Genomic DNA, 25,308 nt, shown 5'->3' on the forward strand with positions numbered 1-25,308 from the left:
ATACGTTACGGTTACCGGAAGTTAGACTTGTTCTTGACGGGTAACTTTGAGCCTGGTTTATGCTTCGCCACACAACGGTGTCCCCTGTCCTGTCCGGGCTGTCCCGCGTCCAAAAATAGCAGACTGATTGATTGATTGAAATATTTATTAACAGTTTGTAGAATTTACAGTACATTTTAAGCACAAACTCAATACAAATACTGTCAACTGTGAGTGGACGACCCAATTAAGCATTACACTTGTTTACAACAGGGTCCACATTGTTCAATTCATCAAAACATTTAAAGACATACAAACATTTAGAGACATACAAATAGACATTTCTATGTAGCTAAAGAACAGAACAGGAATTCGTCATATGGGAAGCAAAAAAGGGAAAAGATACAATATATAGTGAGGGAAAATGGGGGGTCGGTGGGGGGAGACCTACAAGCTCACATGGCGTCGCGGAAACCACGCAATGTGAGCTTGTAGGTCTGCTATTTTGGGTGCGCGTCGACTCGCCGCGGTCCGACAGACAGCTGATGAATGAGGCTTTGCAGCAGTATGAATGAAGTTGTCACTGAGGCTGACTTTGTAGTGTAGTCACTATAGTCAGTCAGTCAGTGTGTGTGTGTGTGTGTGTCTCCACCTCCTGTTAATGACTGAGCGGCTCAGAGAGGATCCCACACAACGGAGCGTCCAAAAAAACTATCCAACACCGACGGAGTGGACAGACAGACAACACAACACTAGTTTAAATGGAACTTTGGATATTATGTTTTTTTGGACTTGTTGTGCGCGGACAAGGTAACGTTGTGAGATGTTCGTAAATAATTATGCATTTTATATTTCACAAGCCATTAGCCATTGCGCAAATTGCCTAGAATTGTACCTTTGTGTTTCCAACTAGTGGGGGAAAAAAATCGAATTAATTTTTATTTGAGAAAATGATGATTTCTAAAAGGCTACTCATTGTACTCATTAACACAATCATTGTGTTATTATAGTAGTAAGTGTGTTATTGTTATTAGGCTCCAACTGTTATCCTAGTTGGTAATTGGTATCCCATATCCTCACATATTTGCAGAGTTCCAGGAGCCAACATTAAAGGAGTGCTGTGAGGATGGGAGGGAACGGGCTTTGGGAGGACATGACTGTGCAATCATGCCCCTGTTCTCCTCTTCGCATATCTGCAGGTCAGCAAACACCTGGTTCCACCTTACCTTCTCCCCCACGGGCCTGGGGCCTTATTGTGTGGGGAGGCCCCTTGTCAAATTATTTTACTGGGCTATGTAATATAATATGCCAGTGGTTCTCAAACATTTTCATGTCAAGGACTCCCAATTTAATATTGATTGATTGATTGCACACATTATTAACACATTTAACAGTGTGCAATTTGTACAGAGGTATAGTTTTCAATGATTGTTAAAGGGATAACACAAAAAGTCCTATAAGGGCTTGATTGACCATGGACCCCTATCTGAAAATATTTTGTGCCAGGGGACCCCCATACAAGATGTACGTTGTTAAAATATTCTGAAGTTTTGGCCTGAGCCGGCTGAGCGGTCCAGGCACCAAGGCTGGTAAGCGTGTCGACGCGTTCGAGTCCCGATCCTGACGACCTTTGCTGCGTGTCTGTGTGTCCCCCATCTCCAGCATGCTATATAAGGGTTCACTTCCGTACTTAAGCAGTAAGTACACGACAAGAAATCACAGCCCAGTGGTTTGTAGAGGTTTAAACCTTTGTGTGTGTGTGTGTGTGCGTGCGTGGGTGCGTGCGTGCATGTGTGAGTTGGTGATGACATCTTTAAAAGCAGGAAATACCCTTGGGGGCTGAAGGCCGCTCATCATTCCACACTCAGTCCTCGCCCTCGGTCTCAACCTGAGCCCACCACCTGTCCTCGCTAAAGGGGAGGATTTACACATACTAACTAACTAACTACATAGCAAGTACAAGGAGTTAAGTGCCCCCCCTGGAGCATTTTAACACCAAAGGGCCCCTGTCTGACTCTATAAGAACACAGAGGTGGTGATTGATGCTGAGTAGAGTACCGTAACACCTGGATAACATATGGACGCTGGTGGGGAGACATGTGCAGCGTGGAGACAGGAATGAGGTGTTGTTGGGTGAGGGAACGAAAGATATACTCTGTGTGTGTCGGTGTGGTGTGTGTGTGTGTGTGTGTGTGTGTGTGTGTGTGTGTGTGTGTGTGTGTGTGTGTGTGTGTGTGTGCGTGTGTGTGTGTGTGTGTAAATCATATATAATAGAATGACAGGCTTATAGTTGTAAGTGATTAAGTCTGTCTGTGGGTTTTATAAATATCCAACTACGGTAATTACCAAGTATTAATAAGAGATTGTGACCATATAATAAGTACATTAGTTCAGTCAGGACAACTCTTGGATGGAATATATTTATTGAATATAATACAATTACAATTTTGAACATACAAGGTCCGACAACGACAATATATATAGTATACAATTAAATACATATCTCTCTCCATGTCACAAGCCAGCATGTGACATGTGCCTCAAATCTTTGAATATATTATTACAGAGTGAACATTTTAACTCAAATCTTTGCTTCTGGGGAGGTTCCTGGAACAACATATTTTCAGATTGGGGGCAGCGGCCAATTACATATAGTTTTTGGGGTCCTTACCTTGACATATTGAAATATTGAGCACCACTGATACAGAAACATAAGGATTTTCAGAAAACTGTCAGGATTTTGAAGACATTTGCTCGGTTTATTTAGTCTTAGTTGTAGTCATCATAGCTTAGTTTTTATTTAGTTTAGTCAGTGAAAAAAGGTAGTCGACAGACATTTTTCGTCATAGTTTTAGTTGATGAAATGAACACCGGTTTCCGTGCTAAACCTTCTGCCGTGACCGTTGCAGGATAGCACAGGAGCAGTGCTGCGCAGTGGTGGTTATAGACCGTCTCTGCAGCAGTGGCATGGACATGGCCAAAGAACAGAAGGCCTGCGAGAGGCCCTTCTTTCAAGGAGTGCCCTGGGAAACACGCGTCTCCAAGGTGGGGATTCTATAGCCTGGAAAACACTGCACTTTTATACACATTAGTTTCAACAGAACAAAATAATTCAGTCTGCTCTTTAGTGTGCAACTCAACTGTCATAATGATCTTACCGAAGCAGTCTAGCGTGCAGTAAACATGGCAGCATGTGTATAATTGTTAACTCACACCAGCCACATCATTCATACATTCTACATTTAAATATTTACTTTCATCACTTTTAAGATCAGAAAATGAGATGATTTCTTATTAATTTGAGTTTCCTTCCTTGTCTCTGTCTGTCTGTCCTGTAGACGTGTTGCGACTGTTGCATGCTGGGGCTAATGGCATTGGGCCGGGGTCAGAGCTGTGACCTAGGTCTGTCGCTGGGGAAACAGTGTTCACACGCGGCTGAAACCTGCTGCGGGAAAAACAGCACAGAGGAAGCCAAGCAAGGTAACACCCACCCCAAAATGATGCCCCCTGCTGTGTCGCCTAAACGCCTACAAAGGTAGAGTGAGAGCCAAGAGATAGAGAACAGGAAGATGTATACCGTTTACAGATAGCCTTTGTGAAAGCAGGTATGTATATATAGTACATGCCATTTAGAACATTAGCATCATATTATTCAAAAGAATTTCAGGAAAACGAAACTGTAACAAATAGTGAAAATAGCAGCTCTACAAACGCAGTGCGTTGTTATGCGCTCACTATTAAATCGGACTTAACTCATGCATTAAAACTGGGAAAGCATCTGTGTTATTTTAGATTTCAGAGTTGGCTATTTGAAAATAGCAGATCACAGCAGCTTACACTTCGTGCCGCCCTGCGAGCTTGTACAGCTTCTACAGCAAGTGTGAGACCTACTGAAGGCATGTATTGTCTTCAGGGGCAAAGGATATTCAACAGTGTCAGCTCAATACACACCTTGGCAAATGGTGACTCACGTAAGACCAAGTGGTGCTTTGTTGTGGCTTAAACCTTTTGGCACAGAAGACATTTGTGAACCATAGCACCATCACATGTATTTAGTGAAACTGTGAAACAATAACAAATTACAAATTTAGGCATTTAGTAAGTAAGTACATCAGATTAAAACACAAGATTAATAACACGACAAGAAGAAAAGCAAAACATTGACCTGCACAAATAGTTCAGGTAGACATTTCACAGCCCAAAATGCAAACGAAATAAATACTATGTTTTCAGCAAATTCTTAAAAATGTCAACAGACTCTGCATTCTTTATAGAAAAGTGGAGGGTATTCCACAGTGTGTGAGCAGCTACTGCAAATGCCCGGTCACCCAATATATTCCATTTTAGTCGCAGGAATTTTAGAAAGGCCCATATCTGAAGACCGGAGTGATCTTACATTAGGTTTTGGAAGCAGAAGATCTGAGATATAGAGTGGGGCCAGCCCATGTAATGCCTTATATGAGGTTAAAATCATTTTGAAGTTGATTCTGGATTTGATGGGTAACCAATGAAGCGAGCACCGGTGTGATATGTGATCTGCGGTCAGTGTTTGTAAGAATCCTGGCAGCTGTGTTCTGTATTCACTGTAATTGATGAATAGATGAAGTGGTGAGGGAAGTATATAGTCCATTAGAGTAGTCGAGGCGGGAAGAGATAAAAGCATGAATAATTATTTCTAGGTCTTAGAGATATTACGTAAGTGGTCAAAACAAGACTGGGTGACCTTCTTTACATGAAACTCAAAGTTGTGGAAAGGGAAAGGGCTGTCTTACTGACACAACATGTAGTTCAGGAAGGAAGTGAGACCAGTGTCCATGACATCACTGGCACTTTAAAATATCTAAAAACATGTATTGCACACATAAAAACGAAGGAACAGATGGAAACTGCATTTGACTGCCAAATGACCTGTGGCTCCCTGTGAACCTGGACTGCAGGAGACGTTGTCTTTAGCTAAGTGGGGAGTTTGGACAGTATGCTGTTTGGTGGATGCTATCATAGCTGTATTTTAGAAATGCTGTATTTAATTGTATTTCGTTCACAGCTCCAGTGACAACTACAGATATAACTTCTTCAGGTGTTGGTGCCACCTCAAGCGACACCACTTCAAGCAATGCCACCTCAAGCGATGCCACTTCAAGCAATGTCACCTCAAGTGATGTGACCACAATAACAGAGAAGGAAAAGGACTTCTGTCAAGGTTTGACACCTTCATAACATAATTATTTAATCTCCCTCCTGGCTCCTGCTAATGTGTCCTCCTAAGAGGCTTAGACAACTATAGCCTTGTGCAACAACACACCCTGCTAGGTTTTCTCTCATCAAGTCAAGTATCTGTGCCTCATGTGACAGTACAGTTATTCTCCTTTTCCTGTACAAATGGAACCAAATGGACCCTTAAGGGTAAACTCTCTGAGTTACAGACCAATAAGTGTCCATTTGGTGAAACATCCTCAATGACCCCAGGTGGTCCCTGGATCCCACGTTGAGATAGTCAGTATGTGTGTTTGTTTTGTCTTGTATTGTTTATTTTTATGCATGAAACCTATTCCTGTGCATTGGTTCAGTGCATACTTGCAAAAGAGACGTACTCTCACAGTATTTTTTACTGGTTAAATAAAGGTTACATAATAGAATGTTATGACGTTGTGAGGTGATGTGTTGATTGTTTCTTTGCAGCACACAATTGTTCCCAGCTCTGTGTGAAAGGTGTGTGTGCTTGCCGCGACGGCTATCGGCTGAAAGCAGACAGGGTGACCTGTGACGGTAAATGCGCAACTCACGCAAGAATTCAATCATACAAATCTTTATTTTCCCCTACTTCTTTTAGGTCCAATTTGGTTGTTGTGCTAGTGCCCAATTCCCTGTGTATTCTAGTGCCTTTGTCACAGTTAACTCCTACAGTTGCACGAATAACCACAATATGCGTGACCACTTAGATATTGACGCTCTTGCCTTGACTTACAGTAGGTCACACTACATTGTCCTCCGTCCATGTTTCTCTCCACAGATCTGAATGAGTGTCTGAGCGCCGGTCATATCTGTGTCCTGGGTCAGGTGTGCATCAATACACTGGGTTCGTTCCGCTGTCAGAGGAAGATCAGCTGCGGGACCGGCTACCAGCTCACTGACGACAACCAATGTCAAGGTAGTCTCGCTGCCCAGACGTCCGTTCTGAACTGCTCGCCAGAAATAGCAGATCTACCGGCTCACAACGCATCGAATCGCGATGCGTTGTGAGCTTGATGATTGTCTATTTTCGGGAAACCTGTGTAGATATGTCGCATCATTCACTAGGCTTTCCACACTGCAGAAAGACAGTTTTCTGTTCCGAACTGACTAGTGTGACCTGGTTTAGGTCATGAATTCCCCAACTTATATCCATATCTTATTGCTCCCCCACATGAATGCAGAATCGAGTTGCCCAGTATCGGCAGTTGTGACGAATTGGAATGAAACATGGACTATCAAACAAAGTTTACCAAGAAATGTTCAAATAATCTAAAGGTTTATTGGGTAGGTCCTCTACCACAATGGTGCTCCTGGTTTCAGAGGGAATTATTTAGAGCATAGACTACATCTGTATCCACTGATTCACTCTAAACCGGATCAGAAATCTGAAAACAAGTTGATCCAAGTCCTTGAATGAGGATTTATAATTTAGCATGTGTTCTTTAGAACACACCATAACAGATAACAGTCGTTCTCAATAAACATAAACAGAATAAGCTTTTGGGGGTTATTTTCCAATAATGGCCACCTTACTATCATTCACTTATTGTGCTTGTGTTTTGTGCTTGTGTTTTATTTGGTCTTTTATGGGCATCATGGAAAGAGTTACCCATTGTCATTTAGCTGGTAAAGATGTGTACAGTGTCGCGTTAGTTAGTTCCACCTTTCATAAAATACACATTGGAAAAGTACAACTGCATAAAAAGTCAACGGAATACAATTTATGTGAATTATTTCTAATGTCTTGGATCTTCCTCTTCTTCCCGATGTCTGTCTGTGTGCGTCTGAGCAGACATTGATGAGTGTGCATTGGGGACTCATTACTGCGGAGCGATCTTTGCATGCAAAAACACACCAGGCTCGTTCCGTTGTCACCCTAAGGAGAGCTGTGGAGACGGCTTCATTCAGGATGCAATTGGCAGCTGTATCGGTGAGTTTGGTGTCACACGTTATGTACCCCCAAGAAATCCAGTATTATATCATCTCTACCAGGCCCAAGGCAGGGGGGAGATTATGCTTTAGCCCCATGTTAATCATAATGTCTGCCTGTGTCTGCTGCTAATCTTAAACATCACTGCACGATCAGCACCAAATTTCCTAGGTACGTTGCCATAGGCTAATATATTTTTCACATTTTGTGAATATTTCTATGCTGTGGCTCTGCAAGAGGACTAGTAATCTATGATAGGGTCTGTGTGTGTCTTATTCTGTTATTCACGAGCATTGGTTGCATGCTATTGTTCAGGGAAGTTCTGTAACGTTTTCAGGACTTTGGAGAACATAATTGTAAATGCATAATATGATATGTAGTCGACTTAAACTAGAAAACACACAAAAGAATCCAGGTGACGAAAATGTGACTAAAACTACAAAACTATTCAAGAGACTATGACTAAAGAATACCTGAGCACCGTGACCGACCCAAAACAAAGAAAAATCTTAACTAGGTACAGACTCAGTGAGCACAGTCTCGCGATCGAGAAAGGCCGTCATAGGCAGACGTGTATCCCGAGAGAAGACAGACTATGCACTCACTGCACACAAAATGAAGTGGAAACCGAGCTACACTTCCTAACCATCTGTCCATTATACCAAGACATCAGAGACACATACTTCCCACTGATTACAACCACACACAGAGATTTTGAAAACATGACCAACGACAAAAAAATCCCATATCTGCTGGGCGAAGTACAACAATGTGCAAACACAGCAGCAAGATTTGTGAGTTGCTGTGATAGGAGAAGGATATCAAATGGAACACAACCACCCTAAAGACTAAGCATTGTGTATATTCCTGCACTATACCTGCATCGAGTGACCTGGGTACATAGAATTTGATCTATTGAAGATTCTGACCTTCAAATGTACATAATTTTTGTATTGATTGTATTGCTGTATTGTTGTATTGTTCTTTCTGCTTTGGCAATGTAAACGTATGTTTTCTCATGCCAATAAAGCCCTTTGAATTGAATTGACTAAAACAAAAATAAAAAAATACTTTTCCCCCACCACTGCTGACAGACATGAACGAGTGTGTGTCTCAGACCAGTCCGTGCCGGGCCGGCCAGACGTGCATCAACACGGTGGGGTCATACACCTGTCTCAGAAACACCGTCACCTGTGGTCGTGGATATCGGCTGATCCAGGATGGAACGCGCTGTGAAGGTAGCTGCTGTCATGAACATTAATCATTTTATTACTTCATCTTGTTATTATTATTATGTTATGATTCAACTACCACTCGTCACCCCAGACCCCATAAGAAAGAAATCTATATAAAAAATAGATTAAATAAATCAAACAATTAATAGATAAACTACTAAATAATGTCATATTTAATTCTGGGGTTTCATTTGTTTTTTTTAATGATGACATTGTAAAGTATTGCAATCCAATTCCAGTGAGATTTGTGTTTAGTTGTATTATGGTTAAAACATTGAGAGCTTCTGCTCTGCTGTCTGCACTTCCAGCACATTGCCTGCTGTGTTGTGGGGTTGCTGTGGAAAGCCTGATCCAGTCTGTCTGTCTGTCTGTCTGTCTGTCTGTCTGTCTGTCTGTCTGTCTGTCTGTCTGTCTGTCTGTCTGTCTGTCTGTCTGTCTGTCTGTCTGTCTGTCTGTCTGTCTGTCTGTCTGTCTGTCTGTCTGTCTGTCTGTCTGTCTGTCGAGTCAGTACAATACAGTAATGAAGTAATCAAATTGATGTCCGTCTCCTTGTCTTTCTCTCGCTGGCTTCCCTCTATCGCGTCCTCATTCCTTGTCTCTCTTTAGACGTAGATGAGTGTCGTGTAGGTGACGCGTGTGGGGGCCATGGCTGTGTGAACCTCGTAGGGACGTACCGCTGTGAATGTAGAGCCGGATTCATCTTCAACAGCAACATGAAGCACTGTGAAGGTCATCATTACATTAATATTTACTTTAACCTGACTCCGCCAGATGAAAGAGACGCTTGCTTCACATTTGTTACTGCCCCCATCTGGCGGAGTCAGGTTAGGTCTTAGCCTGATGTTACACTGTAAAATGTGTGTTAATTTAACTCTGATAGTGAATTATCCATTAAATTAACCTGCTAATTTAATGGATCACTGATGGGTCACTGATGGGTCACTGATTAAACACATTGCATTATGTTATAAATATGGACCCAATTATAAGCATTTAATAGTTACCATTTGAGTACATAACCGCATCATTGAAATGTGCTCAAATGGTAAATATAATAAATGGAATTCATTCATTAGTATAATCCATAATTCTGGATTTCATCTTTTTCTTTTCTTTTTCCTTCTTTTCATTTGGGGCCGTCGGGACTTATTTTATTAGTATTATGTTTCTATCTAGTATCTGTAACGACTGCTGTTAACTGCTATATTATGTGCTCCAGATATCAACGAGTGCCGGCATTATCCAGGACGACTCTGTGCCCACAAGTGTGACAACACGGAGGGGTCCTACCATTGTAGCTGTACCACAGGCTTCAAACTGTCAAATGATGGAAGGAACTGTAACGGTAAACACACTCCTGGGCTGGCCTTCATCACTTCAGCCCTATATACTTTGTTGTACAACAAGTAGTGAAAGTCCCCCCCCCCCTCCCCCAGTCAACTAAGTAAATAGGTTTTAAGTGCTTTGTAGCTATTCAAAGTTTAAACAAAGGCAAAGTTGCATAGACATTGTAGTGACATTGTGCTATGTGCATTTGTTTTGTCGTCGTCCAGACATAAACGAGTGCGAGGACAGCCCGTGCACCCAGGAGTGTGCCAACGTCTACGGCTCCTACCAGTGCTACTGTCGTCGTGGCTTCCAGCTGAGTGACAATGACGGAATCACGTGTGAAGGTATGTTTCTGGAGCGCAGCCACCCTGCGACGTCAAAGAAGCGTGTGGATTTTAAATGGTAAATGGTGCATTTTATATAGCGCCTTTATCCAAGGCGCTTTACATAGATTTTGCATTACATTCACCCATTCACGCACACATTCATACACCGATGCCAGAGGAAACCATGCAAGGCACCAACCTGCACATCGGGAGCAATTAGGGGTTCAGTGTCTTGCTCAAGGACACTTCGACACTAACTCGTTCGAACTGGCAACCTTGCGGTTCCCATCCAGCCACTCTACCCCTGAGCCACCGCCACCCCTTTTCCTTCTTCAACGCAGTGTTCTGCCTTTTATCTGCGTCTTTTCAACCAGTGTTCTTCTCCTCTGTTGTCAGACATTGATGAGTGCGCCCTGCCGACTGGAGGCCATGTGTGTTCCTACCGCTGTGTCAACGCCCCTGGGAGTTTCTTCTGTACCTGTCCCCCAACGGGCTACACACTGTCTACCAACGGACGCTCATGTCAAGGTGAAGGAATAACCATTATCTGAACACATCTTCACTATCCTATTCCTGTGTGTCAATTTAACTGAGTGTACAAATGGAACAACATGGACACTTACAGTATGTGTCCATTTGGTTCTCTGGGTTCTACTATTACCCTAATGATTAAGCTGTTTTCACACAATGCCAGCTTTTGTTATTATTGGCCGTCAAATGCATGTAACAGTTGTCTGAGCAGATGCAGTAAGATTGTGAGTATATTTGAATCTGAAAATCCCACCTTGTTTTGTGTTGATTTATATTTATTAAATTTTGTTTAGCTTTTTATGTAGATATAAAGGTCTGGGGCGGGAGATAAGAAAGCGAAGGGCAGAGTATTATAATAGAAGGGAGACGTGAAGGGAATGTGGGAAAGGGAGCATGTGGTCTCGTCTGTCAGCAACCGGCTGATCCATAGACATATAAATGTAGGGAAAAAAAACAGAAAAAAATGGGGGGAAAAGGGGAAAGAAATGCCTTCGGCACTCACTTCCGCTTGACTTCCTGCCTTCATTGGAGACACGTCGCTCCAATTAACTGCAGCGGCCAATGAGGCATGTATCTTTTCTATGGGCTGATCCACCAGGCACCTCAATTTGATCGTTTCGATAACCTGCTAGTGGCAGGGCTTTACGGATGATGAGCATGCTCTGTCCTCCACAGGGGGGCCATAGCTGAATTGGTAGAGTGACTGTATATGGGAATCAGAGGTTCCCTTGTCCCATGTGTCAAAGTGTCCTTGAGCAAGACACTTAACCCCTAAATGCTCTCCAGGCGTTGCCCACTGCTCCTAATAGTTATGATGGGTAAAATGCAGAGGATAACTTTCACATCTTTTTGTGCCAAACAATACCCCAAAGGAACCACCACTTAGCTTGGAAACTACTTGCTGGATTTCCATTTTTACATGGGGGATGTCTGGTGGCTGCTTGTGAGTGCGAGGATGAGACCTCGGTTTGAATCCAACCGCTGTCTTGTCTTGCCATTGGTTTACTGTCCCTCTGCAGTCTGCACTCCTATCTAAAATAATAATTATAACTTTAAAAAGAAAAGAAAAAGCAGCACTGCCTGAAGGGCTCACTAACAGAGCTTTTGGATTCTTTCTTTGTCTTTCTCCTGGAAGTTTCTTCATAATTGATCCCAGCTGTTTTGGTAATTGAACTGACTGGAGACAACAATGTTTCACTCAACCTGTTACATTATGACCCCATTATGTAAGGGATAATATCTGGCTAGGTGGTCATTGCCGGGAGATCGCCTGAAGGTGAATTATCCAAAGGTGAATTATATCCCGACAATGACCACCTAGCCAGATATTATCCTGCTTATTACATGGCTACCTAACATAAATTAATAAATTGACCCAAAACACAACAAAACAAGGAAGTGAGTTGAAGTGAGTTGATCAAATATAATCCATTTTCGGGCACTGCTTTGTCTATTTCTCGCTAAAATGTTTTCAAAAACAGTTTTGAGAGCAATGTTTAGCTGTAAATGTGTGTGTGTGTGTGTGTGTGTGTGCGTGTGTGTGTGTGTGTGTGTGTGTGTGTGTGTGTGTGTGTGTGTGTGTGTGTGTGTGTGTGTGTGTGTGTGCGTGTGTGTGTGTGTGTGTTTACACGGCTGTCATGTTGGAAACAGCAGTAGGCTAAATCAAGCGGGCGCAGCTGGTGCTCAGAGGGTTTGATTAGGCAGCGGTCTATTATAGAGAGGAGCGGTCATTATCTGGACATAACAGACCTAGATAATTCAGCGATTGACCAATCAGAATCAAGCATTCAACCAAGCCATGTAATAATTATTCCATAATGATTATGTTTTTTTTCAGACATTGATGAGTGTGCCACAGGAACCAACTCCTGCTCTGTCACGGAGAGCTGTTTCAACATCCAGGGAGGATTCCGTTGTTTGTCCTTCGACTGCCCGCACAACTTCAAACGTGCCTCAGAGGGGTAAGAGCTGATCATTTTAATCAATTAATTACTTAAACAGTGTATACCGGTACTTCAGTTGACCATCACAGCACTGTACTTGGTCTGCTCCTTTTCCCCTCTGCTCCAAATCGCTTCGACGAAAATAGCCGATCTACAAGCTGACAATATGTCGCAACACTCTGCTTATTCTTTAAAGTCAAAGTCGTACGATTTGTCACACGTTACCGCAGTGAAATGTGTTCTCCGCATTTGACTAGGGATGTCCCGATCCGATTACAATCATTTCATTTTGAGACATAACGATAGCGATCTTTCCCGATCTGATCTTTATATTTTTATATAACACTGCCATATCACAATAGCAAATATCCTAATGTATGTCACTCTAGTGTAGTCTGTTGTGTTGCCTTTCAATTATTGAAAGGCAAAATGTGACTATACTTTTATTAGAATGACTGTCATTGTGTATTTTCTTTCTTTCTACGAAAGCATGGAATCATAGCAAAATAACCATGTATTGGTTAATTAGAGTGAATATAGTTCTACAGCTTATAGAACTGAAGTCAAGTTAAAACTCTTAAAGAGTATCTCTCAGACACCTATGCCATCATGCATAGCGGGGGTTGCATGTTTTCATCATAGGTGTCTTTCACGCCTCTGAGTGTCTTTGTTTGATGATCTCTCACTTGGGACCAGAAGGAAAACAATTTGCATAAACACAACCGTTTTGACTTTCTTTGAGATTTACATTAGACAATAAAAAATCGGATCTTTTGAAAATCATGTGATCGGAGCCGATTTCCGATCTCCCGGTCCGATCAGGACAACCCTCTCTTGGAGCGGTGAGCTGCAGCCGTGCCGCGCTTGGGAATCATACATTTTGATTAGTTGATTTGACCCCCCAATCCAACCCATTGATGCTGAGTGCCAAGCAGGGAGGCATTGGGTCCCATTTTGGTATGACCCGGCCGGGGATCGAACCCCGACCTCCCAGTTTCAGGGCGGACACTGTCTACCACAAGGTCACTGTCTGGCCACTGTCTTGGCGAATGCTTATTTTCGTGGAATATTATGACAGGGCTCATGTAATTGGTATGATGCATCTCACTTTCTCCACACCTAGGTGTGCCCTTTGATCTCTTATTAAACGAATAACCCATGGAGATCTCACCTATAGGAACCAGAGCGACCAAGAAACGCCAGTCTCCCTTGTACTCTCGAACTCCCTATCTTTCTCTATCTTACTCTTCACACCCATTGGCTTCCAGTCTTGTCTTCCTCCCTCGTTGATCCGTATGTGCCGTGGTTTCTGCCCCCTCATCGCCCGTGTACCCATCCCCTGCGTTTCTCCCTTTCAGCCGTTGCGAACGCGTAACGTGTGAGTTCACGCGGGATCCCACGGCGTGTCTTTCGCTGCCCCTGAGGATCTCCTTCTACACCGTCACCGTCCCCTCCGAAGCCCCCGTCCCCGCCGACGTCTTCCGCATGGGGCCCTCCAACTCCGTGCCGGGGGACAGCATGCTGCTGAGCATCGTGTCCGGGGACGAGGACGGATACTTTGGCACACAGAGGCAGGCCCACGGCGGAGTGATCTCGCTGCGACGCTCCCCGAGCGGGCCCAGGGACTACTTTCTGACCGTGGAGATGAGGCTGGTACGCTACGGGAAGACACACCTCTACATGGCCAAAATTGCCGTGTTCGTCACCCATGAGCAGCCCCTCCGCCTGGCGTGGCCGGGCCCCATAGATGTCTAGTATGGCGTGGCCGGGTCCCATAGACGTCTAGATAGATCCCATAGATAGGTCCCATAGATGTCTAGCCTGGCGTGGCCGGGTCCCATAGATGTCTAGTATGGGTGAACTTTGCATAGTGACTGGATACAGTGAAATCTGACGCATTAAAGCGGCAAACCCAGAACTTATTTGAATGAATGAAATGAAATTTGATGTATGTTATTGTTAACACAATATAACTAGCAGGCACATCATTCTGCAGTGCTTGGAGGTGGTCTACCTTACTTTTTCAAGAATACTTTTTGGCCCTGGTGTCATGTACTTGAACTGAAGCTCTCCCCAACGCCAAGCAGCGACTGTCTCTTGGCTGAGCAGTAGAAATCTGGTCTCTCACACGGGGGACGCATGTTCTGGGTATAGAACATAGAAGTTACCCATTCAGCTGTAATTGACCTCTGGGGGTGTACAGATGTGTACAAGATGGTCCTTGTGGTCACATTAGTACACTTGGTACATTTGTACACTTACACTATCTTACAAATGGATAAATTAACACTGAAGATACTATCGTATAATTATGCACTATAGAGTCAGGGTGTACTGACAGTATAAAACTGACCTGAGCCTAAGGGACTGTGCATGATAAGTTAAGGTAGACCATAGGGGTGAATCTTTCCTGACACTGAAAGTTTTTGTTCCCTGAATCAGCCACCATTGTTTGTTTGTGCCATAAGCGTTATTATAACGAAACAGGTCTATTATCTTTTCTTTGTGTCTTCCAGCTTTTCCTTTTATTATTTAATTTATTTTATGATATAACTGTTACTAGTATGTTATATTATAACATATGTATGTTATATTATAACATACTAGTGATGCTTTGACTTTTTCTTACCACTAGGTGGGGATCTTTAGCTGTTTTTGAGATCATGCCTGTATTAGCGATTACAAGACTTGTTCAAAGGCAGTGATTGATTGATAATGATCATGCCTGCTCAATCTACCTCATGTCTGTACAGCAGCAGGTCTTTTTGTACGTTTGTATTATATGTGTCTTCAATTAAAATGGATGTGATACACAAACGACTGCTTTTCAAAGATAATTCCCTCATTCACGCTCATATCATGCACACTAAGTATTGCCAATGCAGTTTTCCTATACTCTGTGGTCATTAATATTGGCAAATGCAGTTATTTCCTTTACCCTCCATGTGCCAGACCTGACTCTACCATGGAATTCAGGATGTCCCACTTTAGCGAAGAGCAAAGAAAAATAAGCATGGCACTTATTTATGGGAACCTGGGGCCCCGGGGCGGCCCCGGGCCAGGACGGGGTCTCAATTAGTGGTGCGCCAGCGCTACAGCTCTCAGGATGGATGGTGCTTTTGGTGTTGGTCTTGGGTTGATATCAGTTAATATACAGTGAATGATACCAAAACACCAGCAGCCCTACAGCACTTTTCCAGCCCTTTGAAGGGCACCCGGCCACCACCGGAGCCCAAGCGATATATCAGTCTGCCTGATATATTGTCCGTTATTTTCCTTTTTTTTAGACATTTTCTTTGAAGGGTATTGGCAAATTATGCAAGTCGATGTGTCCCAATCTTTTCAACCACTTTCAACATGGTGTTCCTATTTTGGGCATGTATGTCATTGTAGGCCAAACAATTCCAAACTTTTTCAGAAACCTTCAAAAAAATTGAAGATTTGATAAATCGGTGGTCTAGGTCTAGGACTCTAGGTCCCTCCAAGGTGGGGATTGGCATCAGAGCCAAATATCTGGCATCAGTTTGGACTGACTAGCACCAACAGCAGAAAGGCTCCTTGTGGGTTGTCTGGTTTGCAGTGTTACTTGAAAACGCATGAATGTCTGATACAGTTGATTAGGTGTATTTCTTATTTTATGTTTTCTTTATTCAAAAATGAATGCCCCATTTACTTTGTCATATGACAGTGGCATGCAAAAAGGAGCTGACAATAGCCGATCTACATCACAACACATCACCAAAATAGGGACACCAAGTGGTTATATGTGTCAGAGAGTTTGATCAATATTGAACCAATGAAAAGTATTAACAAGAGCTTGTGACTAAATGTTATTTATTTTTGTCTAACTATGTTTTGGACATGTTTCCTCCTGAGCCTGACAGTGAGGATGCGTTTCTTGTGAGCGTGAGGACCAGAGTTCAAATCTGATCGCTGTCTTGTTTCACATTTCTCTCCTCTCTCTCTCTCAGTCCTTGGTTTACGTAAAATGCACGGAGGATTTAACAGTGTAGATTGGGGTTCCAGAGATTAAAAAGAAAAGAAAAAGGTATCAAATGGCCAAATTAAGGTTTGAGAATCACTGCAGTAGCCCTAGTACTCTTCTCATCAGATCACCTCGAATGACCAAGTCCTTTCTTTGTACTCTTCTCTGTGGCAACACACCATGCCATGGATAGCATTTCTGTGGCTTTTGGCCTGAGGCTTAAAGACCAACTTGAACCCACCTGCTTCCTACAAATTACAAGGACCTGTTCCCCTCCCGTCGTCACCTCAGTGGAACCTCTTTAAAACGCCTCTATGGTTTGGCGATCGATCCATTGATAAACTATAGATGTGTATCGGGCTATTCAGGGGTTGTCGAGTTCTTATGCAACTCCCCTTCGTGTGGTGGTGTTGGTGAAAAGCCATTTCTTTCATATTAATGGTGAAGCACGTGTATTTGTTTTAGAATGTCATGGTTAGACTTGTGACAAATCTATGTGTATGCTGTGTAATTCTTTGTGTGACCGTTCAGTTGAATGGTGCACTGCTCTGTTTGAAGCAGCTTTGTAAGTCACCTCTGTCCGTTTTGTCCCTCTGCTCTCCTAGACAGAGAAATGTGGGTTCGGTCAGTGTACGATGTGTGAAGGCCTGTCAGCCCAGGGACATCAGCTGTGCTGTAGACCCTGTTCGTCTCATCACACACACCGTCATCTCTCTGCCCACCTACAGAGACTTCACTGCCGCAGAGGGTAAGACCTCCTTTATACTTCACCACACTAACAACCGGCAAAAAAGGGAAGGAGAGGGGAAAAATAAGGATAATGCATTGATTTTGTACATACACACACACACGGACTGTCAAGTGTCAAGGACTAATCTTGCAACTCTTGGCAGCGAGACAAGTCTTGTGCCCGCTACAGTTAGGCCTTCCTAGTCCCTCCTCAACTTTTAGCTTTTATATGTTTTATACTGTTTGAAATGTATTACTTTGTGTTTTATTTTTTTCTCATAATGCCTCATTTACATGGCCCTTCATTGCCTTTTCCACCTTTCCACTTCATTGCCTTTTCTCAACTTTTAGCTTTTACATGTTTTATACTGTCTGAAATGTATTACTTTTCCACTAAACATTAGTACTACTGTAGTACTCTAAGCTTATAGAAAAAGATAAATACCGGTAGGCCTACAGATACCAAATGGAAGACCAAAATATTCACAAAATCCCCTCCACCTCTACTTAATTTCTACTCCCTTAACTAAACTGTAAATGTGACACACTACAATTCTTTAAAAGTTGTTCGCCAATTTGAAGATTTACAACTATAATGACATGCGTATTGCGTCTCAATTAAGACTCCAGGCTTAAAGTGGTTACTCCAACTGTACCCACAAAGATAACATATCACATTTTTGTATTAATTTTTGTCATTCAAACTAATGTAGTTAACTTGAGGGGAAAATGATTTTGTTTTGGCCTGGAGACAAGTGATATTGTGATGTTGTGATAGTTCAGTGTGTATTCAACATACTCTCTTTTGGCACTCTCTTTGTCACAAAGACAAGTAAGGTATAGATTTGGGGCCCTATTGTAACAGCGGAACTTTACGCCACAGTGCATGGTCCTAACTTGTGGCGTGGGGGTGTGTCCACTCCAGTACAAGTTATATCTAGAGGACAAATATGGGGCTGCTGTGTCGCGATGCTAAGGGCCCTGAATTAGTCATGAGTCATGACTGAGTGTTTTGGATGTTACATTACTAAAGTGTCGGGTGCCTTCACCGTTAAGAACCAGCTTCCCTGAACAAGACACTTAAAGCCTAGCTTCTGAATTTGTGTGTGAATTGGTGAATGTATGTAAATTGTATAGTGCTTTAGGTAAAAGGTGCCTATATAAATGCACCATTTTCCACTTTTACAATTATGCTAGTGAATACAGCAGCCCATTCAAAATTATACCCGTTTTAAATTTGTATATTTTGAAACTCCATATTGTTCAAGACATGAGGAATAATACAGATTCAGAACCAGTGAAAACAGAAGTATTACATTACAAAATCACTACGAGTTTAAGTGATCTATTCGTGTAAACCAATCCAACTCGGATCTCAGAGCACGTCTAAATGGTTCATGTTGTTGGAGCTGGATCTGAATTTCGTCAAGTAGTTTTCTAGTTCCTTGACGAGAAAAGTCTTCTTGAACCTGGCCGCCTCTTTTATGATGTTCTGAAGGAAGACGAGTTTGGTCTCCATACTGCCCTCGATCTGCTTCAGGAAATAGAAGATCTTCTTATAGTCTCTGCCAGGTTTTCTGATCTCCTGGAGGATGAGAGCACTCAGTTCGTTGTTCATCTCCAAACTCTCCATGATCACCTGGTTCTTCACTGTGGGTGACGAATAGTGAGGGGATCGGCCCTGTGGCAAGATGCCCATCGTTCCCCCCTCCCCCTCCAACCTGTTCTGGCAGTCCTGGGGGTGTGCAGCTGCTATGTGGTTCTCCTGGTGTTCTGGGTTCCCCGCTCCTGTCCTTGGGTCCAACTCAGAGGTGCCGTCTGGGCTGTAGTGGTTCTCACTACTGAAGTGGTTGATCTTGAATTCTTCTAGTGACCTGTCATTGCTCTTCACACCAGCTGTGTAGGCCCTGTCCTGGCGCAGAGGGGACATGCATCGCTTCTTAGACCCCCCGGGATGCATGTTATTGTCCATTCGTCTCTTGCCCTTGTTCTGAGGGCCGGTCACAAACTCATCCTCTTGGTCGTTCTTGCCCGATTTGAATGGGTTTCCAACACATTTGGGATCTGGACATGCGTCTTGCAAAGGCTGGGGAACGGCTTCGGAGAAGTCCTTATTGTTTCCTGCTATTGGCACGCTGTGGAGTTGTTCTGGGTCCTGTCCTGTCCTGTCCTCTGTCCTGTCCTGTCCTCTGAGGCTACAGACACTTGTGTTTAGGAGGATTGTCCTCATGCGACGGAGCTGCTCCAGCAGCTGACTACGAGGGATGTCATAGGGATTCTTGAAGAAATGTGGCTTCAGACTCTTGTTAGATTGAGCCTGGAACTCCTGTGGGTTAATATCCATGGGTTGTGCTGGAGCCTCTACTGTGCTGCTACCTCCCCGCAGACGCAATCCAATGTCCGGATGTGGGAGCGGCTTCTTGTCGATGGAGGCGATCAGACGGTCATACTCTATCTTGGTCTGCTGCGTGGGTTTCTTGAGGTGAGAGACCACACTGCAACTCAGGCCACATCCCCTGCTGTCAGCAAGCAGGTTGTTGGGTGCTCCCATGATCTTCAGAGCATTCCTCAGAGACTTCAAGTAATATGGAGGCATGATCCTCAGGTAGTTCTCAAAAGACTGATGCGCTATGATGTCAGTCATGATGTCCATACAATGACATCAGCAATCTCAATGTATGCGCAAAGTTTCAGCCAGATTTTTTTTTTTTTTAAAGATATTTTTTTGCGGCTTACGCCTTTTATTGATTTTTGAAGGGACAGACAGTAGGCTGACAGGAAACGGGAGAGAGATGGGGGGATGACATGCAGTAAAGGCCGTGTCGGGTCCGGGAGTCGAACCCGCGGCACACTGCGACTGGATTACCAGTCCGGTGCCCAGACCGTTACACTACGGCCTGGGCCGTTTCAGCCAGATTTAACATTGTGCTGAAACCTTTCTCATAATGAAGATTACTTCATTATTTTGATGTCATACTGATGTCATACTGATGTCATACTTGAACATCCCTTAGAGGTTTGCGGCCCACCTTACCTGTTTAGAGCATTATTAATTTGTGTTCTGTCTTGGATCCCATTGCAGTCAGAACTGCAGCATCACTCCCAATCTTCCGCCGTAGTCTGAAAACCCACCTTTTCAGACTCCATTCCATCATGGCCCATAGCACTTACCCTACCCCCTTAGATAGCATTTCTGTAGACTTAGATAGCATTTGATACAGACTTATAGCATGTTATGTAGACAGCACTATAATTGCATTGTATATAGTCATAGCACGCCATAGTACATATGTATAGCATAGTAGTATATATATATAGTTTATATGTATAGTCTCATAATATAGATATTCCACTGTTACTTTCTTAGCTTACGCATGTTTCATGATAAATGCTTTTTTGTGATGTATTCCCATGCTTTTTGTTCTTGCTTAATGTAAGTCGCTCTGGATTAAGAGCGTCTGCTAAATGCCTAAATTGTAAATTGTAATCAATGGAACTAACATTATGTTCCTATTTATTGGTATTTACTATGTAAACTACGATATTCGGTAAATTGGATTATACGCCATTTGCTGCACTATGGGATGATGAAACTGAACGAACAAATGTGTGGAATCGCGCATAGTCTTTGACTATACAATTATATACACAATGGACACAAGGAAGGCACTCACTTCAGCTGATTATAGGAAAATTACAAAGAGATGCGTATAGGAGAATAAGGAGAGATGACGCAGACTTACTCCAAGGATATCTCCATGCAGGCGCGCAGCCCTCGCCGCTCTACCAAACTAATTTGGCACGGCTTACGGGTATAAGTTACAGGTGGGCTATAGACCGTAAGGCTATGAAGCAATATAGAACTGGGCATAACGGGCAACGGATATGGGATCTCTTAAAGGCAATGGGACGTGGACCGGTGATTGGTTTGATTATTGTAACGCCCAAACCACACCTATGCATAATATAACGGGTAACGGAGGTGTTTTAGGGATAACCAAAATACCAACTTTAGTCGGGGAACACCCCTTCCCCACTGCTAAATCCCCAAACAGTGTATTTAGAAAGATCGAACGAAAATGGAGCCCTAGAAGCCTTAGAGATGGCCGCCCTTAAAATCATTACACCCCCTATATTCAGCTATTAGTGTAGATTTTCGTCTAACACAAACTTAAAGGGTAAGACCACTTTTTTTGAGGTTTGGGTTGTGTAGTTACTTTGCCATGATGCAACTCCAAATGTGGACAAGAAATAAAAAATAACTGCTCCAGTGATTAGAAATTGATAATTCAAAATATGCTCCTCATTGACTTACATTGTATCTAAAACAGCTCTCAAAGTCACTCTTTTAGTATGTAAACAAACACAAACAAAGTTGATTCAGACAATATAGAGCATCACCAAAACTCATGCTGTTTTATTTTTTCATAAAAATGTTTTCTTCCTGTTGATTTTACTATTTGAAGATCTGGATCCAGATCCACGGATCCAGTCCGGGTTTTCTTCCCAATAAAATGGACAAATCAACAGGAAGAAAACATTTTTATGAAAAAATAAAACAGCATGAGTTTTGGTGATGCTCTATATTGTCTGAATCAACATTGTTTGTGTTTGTTTACGTACTAAAAGAGTGACTTTGAGAGCCGTTTTAGCTACAATGTAAGTCAATGAGGAGCAAATTTTGAATTATCAATTTCTAATCACTGGAGCAGTTATTTTTTATTTCTTGTCCACATTTGGAGTTGCATCATGGCAAAGTAACTACACAACCCAAACCTTAAAAAAAGTGGTCTTACCCTTTAAATTCCCATTAAATTCCCATTGACAATGAATGGAGAATTGTCCATCGGCTTGTCCACGGCTTTATCTAACTGTGTAAGCACAATGCTTAAATGGTCAATTACTTAACATTGAACCTCTTTTTCTAACAGATATTGTTTTCCTGAGGACGATGGTTCCTAATAACTCTCTTCCTGGAGCCACTAACGTGTTCTTTGACATAACTGCTCGTGACAGTGACCATTCTTTTGATGTGGAGAAGCGCGTCCAATATGACATGATTACGGGTAAGTGCTCATTTAAAACATTTAAATAAAAACACAAAGTTAGTGAAGGAATGTGTGTTTTTATTGCTGTAACTGTGTGTTAAATGTATTAAAAAGTGAGGGGCACTAATATATTAAAGTCTAACAGTTAGACTTTAATATATTAGTGCCCCTTTTTAATACACCATTACATCACCTAATCATAGCAACATGAGTTAGACTCTAACTCATGTTGCTATGATTAGGTGATGTAATGGTGATGTAAAACAAATGGTGACAAAACAAATGTAATTCTCTTTATTGTTAATGGCATTTAATGTTTGTGTTAGGGACAAGATGACGTACATTTTCCCTTCATTGTCAATGGCGTTTTTAAAACAAACATTGAACTAAAAACAAACATTAAACCCGGCTAGTGCCCCTAGAGAGAGAGAGAGAGAGAAAGATGTTACAGTACGATTGAAAAACCAGTCAGATTGAAAAATGAGTGCTTGTTTTCTTTGAGTTCACCACGGCTGCTCGCTTGCCTTAAACTCGCTCGGCAGTGCCTCACGTGGCTCAATTCACCTTCAGGCGGCGCTCCTTCGCCGGTGAAACCGAGTAAATACATACTCTGTGAAATACATACATGCAAACACGTGTCAAACAAAGCATGTTCCAATCTCCCACCAATGCTAATCCTAATCTGTGGCGTCTCCCAGGTGTTGTCCGTCAGACGAAAGCCATCGTCGGGCCCAGCAACCTGGTGGTGGAGGTCTCCATGAATTACATCAAATCAGGACTTGTGTCTCATCGTAACATTGTGGTCATACACATCTTCATCTCAGAGTTCTGGTTCTGAGAGACCGGTGCTCTGTCTGAGTTCAACTATGGAAATGGAATAGTGGGTAATTTAAAGCTGCAATCCCTTTTAAAACATTGTTTTAAGGACATAAAACGTATGCATTGCAGCTTTAAATCTTTGCCTGACAATAGCATAACCATTGCACACACTGTGCTAGAGATATTACAAATAAAATATGTGGGGTGAGTATTTTATCTTAACAATAGGCCTATATTAGCATTTTGGATATGTAACACTTCAAGTGTTAACCACTTAACTTAACCCCTTAGTTGACTGGGGTCGTCCAGGGCCTCTATATACTCTGAATGAAAATAGCTGATGGTCACACGTCGCAAACGTTGTGAGCTTTTCCATCTGCTCAAATCTTACTCAACTACAAGTGAAAGTCCATTCAAAGTTTAAGTCGAGGTAAAGTACTAGAATAATTGCTTAAAAAAATTCTCCAGTATTCATCTCTACGGTATCAATGTATCATGTATGTACATACATACATACGTACGTCTATAATCCACGTAACTCAGGGAGTGCAGTGCTCGGTGTCGAGTCTGTCGGATTGCCGGTTGTCCAGAACCAGCACAAAAGCCTCTGCCCGGGATCCAGACAATAATCACAGCACCTGACCACCCCTGGATCTCCATATATGGAGCTGGCCTGTTCTGACATCACAATGATGTTCTGACATCTGCATAGATTCCATATTTGGGCATGCCTGACAAAGAACTCCATATATGGACATAAAAGGGACTTAATAACTGGGTGGGTTATGCATTTCCAACTTGCATCGTTCCAATTAGGCCAGTGCCCAACGGGCACCACTCTAGTACTTTTAGAAACACTAAAATATTCAAAAGTACATTTTATTTTTGAGGGCCCTCCTATACAGGTTTAAAGTTAGTTTTTAGTTTTAAAAACGCCATTGTTTGTTTTACATCACCATTACGTCACCTAATCATAGCAACATGAGTTAGACTTTAATATATTAGCGCCCCTCACTTCACACAGGTGTGATTTTTTATCTTATTGCACATGTACAATGTTGTACTATGCACCGACTTGCTTGTAGAACAACTCTAGAAACACCTAGACATTTCAGCATAGAAATGCAATCAAATCAACAAAAGGGCCAGTTAATTTTTGTTAAACAGTAGTGTTAACTTACATGTAACTCTGAGGTGAATGAAAAAGGTTAGTCATTTGCCTAGATTTGTATTTGGGACCGAAGCCCTTGCCAGCTACCTCATTTTCTTATTCCCTTTTTATGAAACCCCTTTGGTTTCCAGGGGGTTAGAAAAAAAAGTGAATACTGATGTAAAGTACAGATATTAAAAAGATTAACTTAAATACATTACTAAATGTATTTAATGACTTACATACATGTATATACATATGTTACCTGTTACCCAACCAATATATGGACAGTACTTGTGCGCTCTGCTTGCTCACTTGTAGTCCATTTATGGCCTGGCTACTTGTGTGCAACGCGCAAGTAGGCACTCGACAGAGTGCAGTTCTAGTTTGTCACTGTGGTGCCCTTTATCCAGCTTAAGCCCAAACCACACAAAAAAAAACGATTTTAAGGTCAACCACACCAATGCAACTCCTTGCAACTCATGAGTTGCATTGGCGTGGTTACCTTAAAAAACGTTTTGTCCCGTTTTGTTCATTTGCAGTTTGCACACACTTGGAGGCTGTGACCTTTATTGAGTTCTCTTCATTTTGTACTTGAAATAGGTCATAGAATAGATCACTGGTTGTTGTTGTCAATGTCGGGTCCAATGTCCGGTTTTAATCAAATGGGGGTCCATGGCCAAAATATACTGTATAGTGGTTGTTTGTTGATATATAAAAGGTTGAGAATCACGGGAATAGATAAACAAGAGGACAATAATGCACATTTCCTTTCTTTCTTTCTGTTGAGTCTAACTTAAAACTGTACAATGTGTGTGATGCTATGTTGGTTAACCTGTTGAACTGTAATATATGCTCAATTAATAAACTACTGAATGTATGGGCTTGCTTTTGATAAATCATTACCATTGAAATCTGACTGCTAAAATTATCTCTTGGTCATAAAGACAAATTAGAAAAAGTGCCCCTCGGGGCACAGGTCTCCACCAGGCCAGGTCAGGTTGTGGCCTCCTGGTGGCGCTATAATAGGCCAATGTGAAAAGGGTGCCATTAGTTCTTACACCATTGATGG

General features: G+C 42.4%; 1 protein-coding gene across 1 annotated transcript; it reads left to right on the forward strand.

The window, feature by feature from the left end:
• The first annotated feature begins 662 nt into the window (after positions 1-662).
• LOC310853412 (fibulin-1-like) lies at positions 663-23,308 on the forward strand. Its single transcript, XM_083757745.1, has 17 exons — positions 663-789; positions 1,070-1,178; positions 2,889-3,024; positions 3,318-3,459; positions 5,024-5,179; positions 5,659-5,745; positions 5,990-6,127; positions 7,004-7,141; positions 8,236-8,379; positions 8,983-9,105; positions 9,596-9,721; positions 9,930-10,049; positions 10,428-10,559; positions 12,400-12,523; positions 17,096-17,238; positions 22,151-22,285; positions 22,966-23,308. The coding sequence occupies exons 1-17, from the start codon at positions 741-743 to the stop codon at positions 23,103-23,105; spliced, it is 2,142 nt and encodes a 713-aa protein (XP_083613871.1). The 5' UTR covers positions 663-740; the 3' UTR covers positions 23,106-23,308.
• Positions 23,309-25,308: the final 2,000 nt, after the last annotated feature.

The sequence above is a fragment of the Protomyctophum parallelum genome (genome assembly GCF_964188405.1).
Source record: "Protomyctophum parallelum genome assembly, chromosome: 22".
Lineage (NCBI taxonomy): Eukaryota > Metazoa > Chordata > Actinopteri > Myctophiformes > Myctophidae > Protomyctophum > Protomyctophum parallelum.